Source organism: Thamnophis sirtalis, unplaced genomic scaffold (genome assembly GCF_051295495.1).
Source record: "Thamnophis sirtalis isolate CommonGarterSnake01/CBP01778 unplaced genomic scaffold, rThaSir2_p1.2 scaffold_11, whole genome shotgun sequence".
Classification (NCBI taxonomy): domain Eukaryota; kingdom Metazoa; phylum Chordata; class Lepidosauria; order Squamata; family Natricidae; genus Thamnophis; species Thamnophis sirtalis.
In genome coordinates this window covers 65,389,174-65,400,576 of record NW_028261391.1, presented here as the reverse complement: position 1 = coordinate 65,400,576, position 11,403 = coordinate 65,389,174, and the positions used below count along the sequence as shown (strand labels likewise).

Below are 11,403 nucleotides of genomic sequence, written 5' to 3'. Positions count from 1 at the left end.
CTAATGGTGGTGTGCCTCGTGATTTTTTTCATGAAAAAAGTGTGCCTTTGCACAAAAAAGGTTGAAAAACACTGGCCTAACCCAATCTGTGATATTTTCAATGTATGGCAGCAAAGCCATCCATCATGCAGCATATCTGCAGCTCGGCGGTTCTAATCTCACCGGCTCAAGGTTGACTCAGCCTTCCATCCTTCCGAGGTGGGTGAAATGAGGACCCAGACTGTGGGGGGCGATATGCTGACTCTGTAAACCGCTTAGAGAGGGCTGAAAGCCCTATGAAGCGGTATATAAGTCTAGCTGCTATTGCTATTGCTGGTCAGCGTTGGGGCATCTTAGGATATGTAGGATATTAAGCCATCTTATTTTTTCTCCTTCCAAACAGTTGGGAGCTTGAGAGCTCTCACGCCATTGGAAGCTGTGCTTTGGGGCGAAATGGGTGGGTGGTGGTTTGGACATGATAATCTCCATACTTGGGAGGTTATGGCTTTAGAAAGAGGCTGTTCTCCAGCACTCATGTTTTCAAAAGATTATTTGGTATGGTCCTGGTCCCGCTGGACTTGTGACATCTAGGAATAATAAATGTGGTAGGGTTGATTCCAACACTTTTGTAGCCAGTTACGGCCACTTCATTCTGACTGGAGCAGAGCCAGTTAGAATCCCTGCCTGCACCCTCTATCTGTCTCTCAAATTCTCAAATCAATTCACCTAGTCCGATACAACAGTCAAAGATTGACTGACCAGGTCAGCAGGAAAGTAGACTCTAAGCAGCGTTTGGATAAAGCATGAGCACTGCTGATTTTTTTACGCCTCTGTCATTACCTCCTTAGTGCAAACATTTTCCTAAGACTGCATAGCTATCGTGTGAGCCCCAGAAAAGCCGGAACATCTTTCAGGTGTTGGCAGGTAGAAGCACCCTCAAACTCTACCTCAGGAGTGTCAAACTTGTGTTGTCACATTGTCATCATGTGACATACTGCAACTTTTCCCCCTTTGCTAAACCGGGGGTGAGCGGGGCCAGCGCGTGACACATCCAGCCCGCATGTCGTGAGTTTGACACCCCTGGACTACCTGAACCACATTTTCTACTTTAAATACAATGTTTTTATATCCCCATTAATAACTGAGAACTGGTAGGATAATGCTCTTGACTGGTACATAACAAATGCTTATGAACTACTTTCGGAACTACAATTAATGTAAAAAGAAAAAGAAGACTAGACACAGAATGTGTCCAGTTCTGGATACCACAGTTCCAAAAAAAAGGATAACAGCAAATTGGAATGAGTTTAAAAGACAAAGATGTTGAAAACTATGGAAATAAGCTCAATATACAAGTTAAAAGATCTGACGAGAGATAACCAAGAGCCAAGGTGGCGCAGTGGTTAAATGCAGCACTGCAGGCTACTGCTAGATCAGCAGGTCAGCGGTTCAAATCTCACCGGCTCAGGGTTGACTCAGCCTTCCATCCTTCCGAGGTGGGTAAAATGAGGACCCAGATTGTTGGGGGCAATATGCTGACTCTCTGTAAACCGCTTAGAGAGGCCTGAAAGGCCTATGAAGCGGTATATAAGTCTACTGCTATTGCTATTGCTATTGCTATAACGACCATTCTTCAGACATCTAAAAGGAGGGGTTTATTTTCTACTCCTCCAAAGCATTGGACTGGAACCTGCAAGCGTAAACTTAGAAGGAAGCAGAATTAATAACTTTCAGGTATCTTCAAAGTTAAATCTAAACAGATAATCAATCTGTGATTGTATATTAATTGCATTGAACCTGTTGACTTCCTAGTAAATGAACTATCAGTAAATTAAAAATATTTTTGAAATTAAAGGTAATGCAACAAGAAAAGACAGAGGAGATTTGAAAGCACATGCAGCAATTTTAGGAGTTGCACCTATCCCCAAATAAAAGATTTTTATGCTGAATATTTATTGTTCAGACATTTTTGACAAGAAGAAATGGATTGCATGAGATGCAACATGAGTTGCCGTTAGGACTCGTCCTCTGGAACAAAAGATCCTAACACAATTTGTTCTTTACTAGAGGAATAGCAACTGGTGTATAATTTGAAATGTTGATATCGTGATCCTTGAAATATTTTTGCATTAAATGAAATTAATTATTCCATTTAATGTGTGTAGGGTTATTTTAACAAAATCATTCTATACACTATAAATGTATATTAGAATTAATGCATTCATTTTTATGAAATACATCTCTACAATGGTTACAATTATATCTGCTTTATTTGATATACAACATTATATTACAGTTTGTCTTCTTTCTGTCCAGACTTTATACAGATTATTACAGTATGTCAATAAGTTTCAATATTAGGATACTATATATTCTTTTAAGTATTTTATATCAAATAAATTGTAAATACACATTTAGTTATCTCTTATTTTTTATTTTATTAAATGGTTTTTCAAATTGAGATTTATTGAGGAAATAAATGTTTATTTACTCTGCAGTTCAAATAGTGCATACTTTACAAATCAACATATTTAACTAAGAATAAAGATTTTTACATTTAAGAATTCAATCGTATATAGACTTATTGAGGAATAAATCTCTTTAAAGTCAGTAATTTTTAATGCATTTTGCAGTTATTTAATAAGTATGGCTTCAGAATGTTAGGAAAAAAGTAGTTAGGCAGCTAAATTTGATCAATTTCTTCTTTGGCAGAGAAGACATCACACTGAGCATTTCTTCTATTGTTCACTTGATAAATAAGACAATATTTGTTGTGTTAAAATTCTATGCAACTCAGAGTGCAGAGAGGTTCTAGATCTTCAGAATAAAACATTTAAGTCTTCTTGAAAATTATGTTTTATATACTAAACACATTCTCGGTGCTGATTGCTGTGTTCACAACAAAGATTGAAAGGAAGCTTAGAAATCAACTACTATCCTTTTATCATTCTGAAAAAAATATATATGAAAATCATCACATCATTTCAATTGCAGGAAGATGAGAAACAATACATTTCTGCTAACAGGTAAGACACTAAGTTAACTTTTATTCAATATGAAGGTCTTAATGGCACAGTTGGGAGTAAAATTAAAATGTAATTACAGCGTTATCAGCCTGAAGCAAGACAAATGTTTATTAAGCTACTGATATTGTTTATGCTATTCATATATTATAATTTATATTAAATATAAATTTGTTGCTGCTGTTAAGATCTTGACTGAGAGAATAATAAATTTCTCAGTCATAGCAATCTTTGCTACTGTGATTGAAATAATGATTAAAGTCATCAGGACAAATGGATTTTATCAGACATATTTATTTCTCTGAAGCAGAAAACAGGATTACATAGCAGGAGAAAAATCCATCCCTGGATTTCCTCTGCTGCTTATTGGCTATATCCTGTAGCTATCTACGTCTACAGGGATGTTTTGACCTCAGAAAGCCTTAGAAGGATCTCAACTTTTCTCAGCTCTGTACATGAAAATAATTCAGAACAGCTACTGTAGATAGCCACTCTAAATTTATTTCCTCTTATTGCTTTGCAATCAAACTGGAATCCAACATCAACTGAAAAGCCTCAGGCTTCCTATCCCTCCTGCGCAGAGTTGTTGTGAACTTGTTTTATAACACCACCACCACCATATGGGGCTGCTGTTTCTAAAAATCTCCATATGGTGGATGTCATTTATAATGCTGCAGAGAATATTCAAAAGGATGTGAAACAAAGTGTATTAATAAGGGTGAGAGCACTCTTCTTGGAAGGATAGAAGTAGTAATGTCCCTGGGAAGGCTGGACTCAGCTGTTGGAGACTTAGCCAGACAATTCACAGACAACAATTTGGCCGAGACTGTCCCTGAAGCAAAACTCATGTAGAGAAGAACACCCCCCCCCCCAAAAAAAAACCTTCAAGCAGCCTAACTGAGCCTACTAGAAGTCAGTTCTGTTTCAGAGTTTTGAAGAGAAGATAAAAACAGCAGAGGTTAACAAAGAGAAATCTAGAGGCAAGACACCTGCTTGATTACTTGGACTTCTAAGTTTGAATCTGTTTTGATTTTTCTCTCCCTAAATCAGTGTTTCTCAATCTTGGCAACTTGAAGATGTCCGGACTTCAACTCCCAGAATTTCCCAGCCAGCGAATGCTGGCTGGGAAATTCTGGGAGTTGAAATCCGGACATCTTCAAGTTGCCAAGGTTGAGAAACACTGGTCTAGTGTTTGCTTTATGTTTCTCATTAATCAGCTCTACACCTTTGTGTCTACAAAAGTCTCTGCCAGGTATCATAATTCAAAATCATAACAATATTTTTAAAAACAGCCACACTGATTCTATTGCATCACAAATGGTTTACATTGTAATTGTTAACCTTGACCTGCCCAGAGAAGCTACAGTAGATCTTTACAAGATTAGAAAAGGTTTTGGGTTTTAAACTATTTCCTATTTATGTGCTTGATATTCTATAATCTGATCTATCTTGCATCACTGATCCTTCTATGACAAGATACTTGGAAGGATTCTTTCAGGTTGCTTATGTTAAAGAACAATTGAGGTAAATCCATATCCAATTACCATGGCATAATCTGAATTTAATGAATTTAACGTGGAAATTTGGCTCAAATTCTGGCATAAAAGAAGAAGAGCTTTCAAACTGTTTCCAATGTTGGCTTATCTTTTAAGAATAAATACTGAATGCTAAAGTACAAGATATTCAGTTGAATGAAGTTTGGCTGTAATAGGAATGTTAATTTGTTTTAGCAAATGCAGTTTGAGGCAACAAATTGAATTGGGAGACAAATGAGAATGGGCCAATTATTTTTTCCAACTGTTTCATTTCCATTTTATATCTTCCTGTATTTATCTCTATCCCTTTGTAGAGGCACAAAGGCAACAAGGGGAGGATGTTTTATTGCAAAAATGTTATGAAAAACTTAGACGTAATTATGCTCTTCTAGTTAGAAAGAGCAATCCTGAAGATTAGTATAAAGAGTTATACATTAGAGGTCCAAAGTCTTTTCTGGAACCTCTCAGCAGAAAATATTTTTTTTTCCTAACAGGTAATTTTTTTAGCTAGCTCTAGAGGTTATAAAATTCTCCTTTCCCCTGTCTGGAATATGGCACAGCCTCTCCTAGTATACTGATAGTTGGTCCATTTACCTATCTCTATTTTCTTTCTTTGACATCAGATCCAAAATTGAACAATTGAGGTTTTAAACAAATTTTTATGAGCTACAGTATATATGGCAGTTTCAAGTTTGAATCTCCTCCATGCTTGGTCTTCCTTCTCCCTGCCCCAGATAATGAAATTTGTCTTATTCTGTAGTCATAGAGTGATCTCTCTAAGCCCATAAGTCTGTAACTTAAACTGCATTGCATTTCATAAAGCAAAACAAAATATAGGTAGAAAATATGCCTACATTTTATGAGTAGGTTTTAGATTCAAATGTCTGTGAAAAAAACCGATAGTATTTCTTCCATTGGCTTTAGGATATAGGAAGAAAAATGGCTATGAATCCATTCCTACCGAGTTCATTCGATCAAAATAATTATTGAATCCAAATGGAAATCCCAGTAGATTTCTAATGGCTTTCGGAATGTCAGGCTTTAACAGAAATATTAGAAATGTAGCTGGTTACATTGGCTCTCACCTTTAAACAGGAATATAGTATTTGGAGAACACTCTACATATAGATACAAATTCAGTTTGGCCATGTAAGAACAAATTATTATTTTTCAATCAAAATACATTGATTTTTTATTAACAATTTACAATTGCAAATTGTATTTTACAATACAATTCCAAACATCTAACCAGAATTTCCATTTAAGTTCAATGAAATATATTCAGAGAGGTCTGAACAGTCTAATGCCCTAAAAGAGCATCCCAATGAATGTTCACAAAGAAATAAATCCCACTATTGTATAGTCAATAGTATACTCTCAGTCTTAAATGTCTGTTAGGATTGCATGCTTTATTATGGGGACTGTGATTTGTGCTTCAAGTGCCTCTCTATATAAGGCCAAGTTACAACTACTAAACTCCTGCCTGATGTAAAGCTGCACTAGCCTTAACTACTCAGAATTATACGAGCAGTCGTTAGGATTATGTTCAAGATCCTGACCATGAGCTATTTCCTACTCTGTCAATTGCTATTCTCAATGTGTTCTATTGCAGAAAACCTGTTACGCTAAAACCTTGCACTGCAAATCTCTGGCATTGGATGCTTTGATAAACTGGTTGTTACAGTTTGCCATTGGCTGCTTGATTCTTGAAAAAAAACAGAGGATCCAGGTAACTGGGGGAGGGGGGCAGCGGGAATAAGCATATGATAGGAGCAGAGTGATTTATTTATTTATTTTGCTATATCCTAGACATATATCTTCATTAGCATCTACTTTCCGAGCAGAAAATGTTTTCATTGACATTAAATAGGATCATGGTTGATAAGAGAGTTAAAAGTGCCCAGATTCTATAGTTCCTATCCAGCTAGTGAAAAATTCAAGCGGGACATATCATGTGACAAACTCTACATTGAGTTGTGATAATTGTAACTAGCATTTGAGTTTTAAAATCAATCTCCAAAGGATAAAAGAACATAGTATTACTATAAAAAACATCATTAAAGAAAGACCATTTTAAAATCCAGATAAATGTAAAATGCCAGAGAAAATCCTCAAGAAGGAAACATTTTAATCAAACTGTCCAAGAATGATTTTTAAAAACCTTACAGGAAAAAGGAAAACAAGCAAAAGTCAATCTTCATAGTCTCACCTTCCTGGGAAAAACAAAGATTAAGATGCACTTTCTTCAAATAACAGGGAAGGGGTAGATCCAAGATCAACAGCTGAATTGCTTAATTGATTTTTCTTTTCTTCTATTATTGAAACCACACTCTTAAAAAAAGGGGAAAAAATAGCAAGTTAATCACCAGAGGATAAAGAATGTTTAAAAAACTAGAAATGATTAATTCAAGAAAGATAGATTCCTACCTGTCTGTTCAAGCCTTTGGCCATGTCCAGAGCATTCTTACCAAACTGAAAAATAACAACATCAAACAAATGACACATTCAACTTACTCTTTATATACTATGTAGGTAGGTATTGTATGCAGAGAGAAAGAAATATAATACCTCATTTTTAATATCAGGATCTGCTCCCTTCTCTAATAATAATGCAACCAAATCTTCATGATTATTTAAAGCTGCCACCTATAAGGCAAGAAAAGAAAGAAAGATAAGTCGTTTAATATTACATGTTTTTCAGTAACTGGGGAACTTACTGGGGTTTTTTTTTGCACAAGACAAAATACATACTAAATGCCACTTGCATATAAACACTCTCTGAATCTCATACGCTGTTTGTTTTTTGCAATGAAAATATGCAAAGGTGCTAATGTGTTGAAAATAAATATGTTCATTGAATAAGATCTTACATGAGGGATTCCTTCAATTTCTTACGTAGCAAATTTGTGATCTGAAAAGTACTCAAAGAATCTACTGACAAACTCTGTATTGTTATCTTTCAATCAGAATAGAGCTGAAAGGGACCCACTGTTCAAGCAGGAGACCATATACCATTTCAGATAGGTGACTGTTCTGACCCCCTCCTCCATTCAGTAACAAAAGCCGAGACAAGCGTAAAATGAAATGTCCTTTAATTAGCAAGTCCAGACTCTCGGTGGCTGAAAGTCAAATAAACAAACCGATAAGGACCTTGGCAGCAAGGCCGACAAACCTTGGCAGCAATACAAACAAACTCTGGCAGCAATCCAGCCTGCCAAGTTCGTTTCTCTTTAGTCCCAAACGTTGACTTCTGCAAGAAGGGCGTGGCACAAGCAGTCTCTTTTATAGTCTGGAGAGGAGCCTAATGACCATCAGCTGAGCGTAATTACTTCCTGTAATTACATAGTTGTTCTTGACTCAGGGTAGCCCTTCGACGGCGTGCATCCCGGAACAACTCACAGTTGGTTTCTGGATCACTCTCTCTTGTCTCCTCCCCCACTGATCCAAGGCTCAGGCGCCACCTGGTGGCTAACCAGTCTCTCTGCACCCTGCTCAGAGTCGGAACCCTGTCCAGGGTCCTCCACATCCTCCAAGGCCGACACATAGGGCCCCTCGCTGTCGGAGTCTGGTGGCAGCTCCAACGGCTCCTGCCGGGCCACAACAGGTGACTGTCAATCTTTTCTTAAAAGTGACAACGTACCTATAACTTCTGAAGGCAACTTCTGTTCCACTGGTTAATTGTCCTCACTGTTAGGAAGTTTCTCCTTAATTCCAGATTGTTTCTCTCCTAGATTAGTTTCCATCCACTGTTTCTTGTCTTGTCTTTTGGTGCTTTGGGAAATACGTTGGCCACCTTTTCTTTGTGGCAGCCCCTCAAATATTGGAATACTGCTATCATGTCACCCCTTAATCCTTCTTTTCTCTAGACAGGCCATATCCAATTCTTGCAACTGTTCTTCATATGTATTTGTCTCCAGGCCTTTAATCATCTTAGTTGCTCTTCTTTGCACTTTTTCCCAAGTCTCAGTATCTTTTTTTCTAATGTGGTGACCAAAACTGGATGCAGTATTCCAGTATGGTCTTAGTAAGGCTTTATAAAGAAGTACTAAATGTTGCTGAAATACTTACCTATGCAGGTATGTACCTAACGTCACTAGAAATTGAGACCATTACATTGGACTTGACTTTTTGGTGAGGCTTTATTTAACTTTATTTGACTTTTTGGTGAGGCTTTATTCATTTATAGCCAATTTCCAAATGGATTTTTTTCTTCATAAACTTCTCGTCAATTGTCATTTCTTTTTTGTTGTTTATATTCCAAAATTGTTTCTCTGCATACAGTTTCCCTCACAGAAAAGATTCAAAAGAAATAGAATTCTCCAGGGAACAAATACACAACTCTCTTTCTCTTCAGTGAAAATCAGTGTTTGCATTTTGTCAATAAATGCTGTTATATAAGGACAACTGAGATAATAAAGGCATTGCCTAATATTAAAATGTTATTCTAGAAAAATCAACAAGATTTCTTCCTTTTCTGCCTTGGGCATAAGCACAGTATCATATTCTCGACTGCTGCTTGTTCTATTGCCTTTCAGTTTTGTGTTTCTGCCAAAGACAGATAGAAAGGCAAGAATGGCCAATTTCCTGCATAAAAAACAGGCCAGCAGCAGAATGAGACAGCTTGTCACAGCAAATTTACTACGGCCAACTCGCCACGAAACAACTTAACAATTCTACTTAATTATTTAAAATAAAAAAAAATATTTTAATTTTTACCACTCACACTTCATTCTGTCCCCCCTTTTTTACTTTCTTTAGTGATTCTATTCCATCATTTCTTTGATATGAATAACTCTTCTCCTGCAGTGAGTTCTCCTGTGGCAAGTTGGGTGCGGCAAATTATCATAGTCGGCTAGCAGACCCGGTAGCATGAAAAGCTTCGGATTTTATTGTGGCAAATTTGGACACGCAACAAAAAAACTGAACAGAAATCATTGTGTTTTCTTGTTCAATATGAGTATTTCCAAATACACTGATTCCATTTACATGTTCTCTTTGTAGTGTACGTTTAAAACATATGTATGTTCCTAAAAATGCAATTTGCAAGATCATTATAACTCATCTATTCTCCAGCAACTGAGAATATATAAGTATATTGAATTCCACAGCTTTCTAAAAGTTCTGTCGATAGTTTTATAGAGGTAGTAAAATAAGCCTCTATAGGAGGGAATTAGATATAAATTAGCAATCAGAATTTGGCAGTATTATAGTGTATAGGCTCCCTCTTCCCCACATCATTAAAGTACCATCCCAAACACCTATTTTTAAGTGCAGAAAAATACTTGCTCACTATGTTGATTGGGGTAAAAACATGATAGAGTGCCTTTTGATCTTTATAACATCTACAAATGCAGTGGCTCAGAAAGATGAATTTTCAATAAGGAATAAGAAGCTTCATCCCATTAAAGAAATATCTGAACCTACTCAGACTATTCTATTTCATGCAATAAACCAGAAAAACTGATTTTGATATAAAATGCCTTGGTAGGAGAAATCTAAGAGGAAATGAAGTCATGTTTTGAAAATGCCTTGAGCTTGGTAATGGTAAGAAATAATGTTCTGATTCAGGCATAGATTATGTTCCTACAGACAAATAGAAATAATACATGATATCTGGCAGGCTTTCCACCCATGTTTATACAAATATAGACTGAACAACTACCATCCAAATTTCCCCAGATATTTGGGTCAGAAGGTTAAGTTTGTTCTGCTCCTGTTGAAGGTTTTGTTTTGTTCTGATGAGTGAGGATCCTTGCTTTTTCCTAGCAAGGAAAAGGATATTGTATTTGTGCTTTTAACCATCCAGAATCATCTATGTGAGATGTGCCACCACATAATTCAATAAATAAAATAAATGCTTTTACTTTCACTTTAAAATAAATCTACTGCTTCTTGTATATAATCAAATGGTATGTAAGTATAGAATGATGCAATAGTCATAATAAACAACAAATTTCAAGTGAACATGAATCGACAAATATGCACAAATCAATGCTCATAGTGTAATTCATTGGAAATGTTAAAGATATACAATACTTTCTTTGAAAGTTTTATACCTATCACTGATTAAATAATGATACTTAGAACTAATTAGTAATGATACCACACATAGCCACAAACAGTCATGCTGGCTGCCTGATTAAATATGCAAATTGATATGCTTTAGTTTATTATCTTATTTATGGGACACTCAAATGATCCCATATATTTTAAGATAAATAATAATCCCTCTCCTATTATGGAAAATAAGTTGTAACTGAAAACTACATTTTTCACAGCAGCAAAGGATAACAACATGAAAAAATATAATATAATGTTCAAGCATTTTTCCTGAGCTTGATTAAAATTTGTCCATTGGGTTGCCAGTAAGTCAATGTTTTTTTCTCCAAACACAAGTTGATGAACTTAGGAGTTCTGAAACTCTATGAAAGCATATGTAGGGTCATAATTGTATGTATTATGCAATGATATAATTGTAACAGCTTCTGATGGAAACACGTGCCATAATGTTTCATGATGGACATGTCATAATTTACATCTACCCACCCACAAGCACCCACGCTCTACATGGGGCAGCCTTTGAAGAGTATTCGGAGACTTCAACTTGTCCAGAATGCAGCCGCGCGAGCAATTGTGGGTGCACCCCGGTACACCCACGTTACACCTATCCTCCGCGAGCTGCACTGGCTACCGATCGGTCTCCAGATACGCTTCAAAGTGCTAGTCGTAACTTATAAAGCCCTTCATGGTATTGGACCTGGGTACTTGAGAGACTGCCTGCTGCCAATTACCTCCCAAAGACCCGTTAGATCTCACAGGGTCGGCCTCCTCCGGGTTCCGTCCACCAGCCAATGCCATCTGGCTAC

At 36.6% G+C, this 11,403-nt stretch overlaps 1 protein-coding gene across 1 annotated transcript in view; it reads right to left on the bottom strand.

The window, feature by feature from the left end:
• Positions 1-4,576: 4,576 nt before the first annotated feature.
• The window catches only part of FANK1 (fibronectin type III and ankyrin repeat domains 1), a 56,722-nt gene continuing 49,895 nt past the window's right edge, over positions 4,577-11,403 (bottom strand). The window contains exons 9-11 of the mRNA XM_087725975.1: positions 7,106-7,183; positions 6,965-7,009; positions 4,577-6,868 (exon numbers count right to left, since the gene is read on the bottom strand). Coding sequence (XP_087582101.1) covers positions 6,767-6,868; positions 6,965-7,009; positions 7,106-7,183 — 225 coding nt within the window. The 3' untranslated portion in view covers positions 4,577-6,766. The remainder of the gene's footprint in view (positions 6,869-6,964; positions 7,010-7,105; positions 7,184-11,403) is intronic.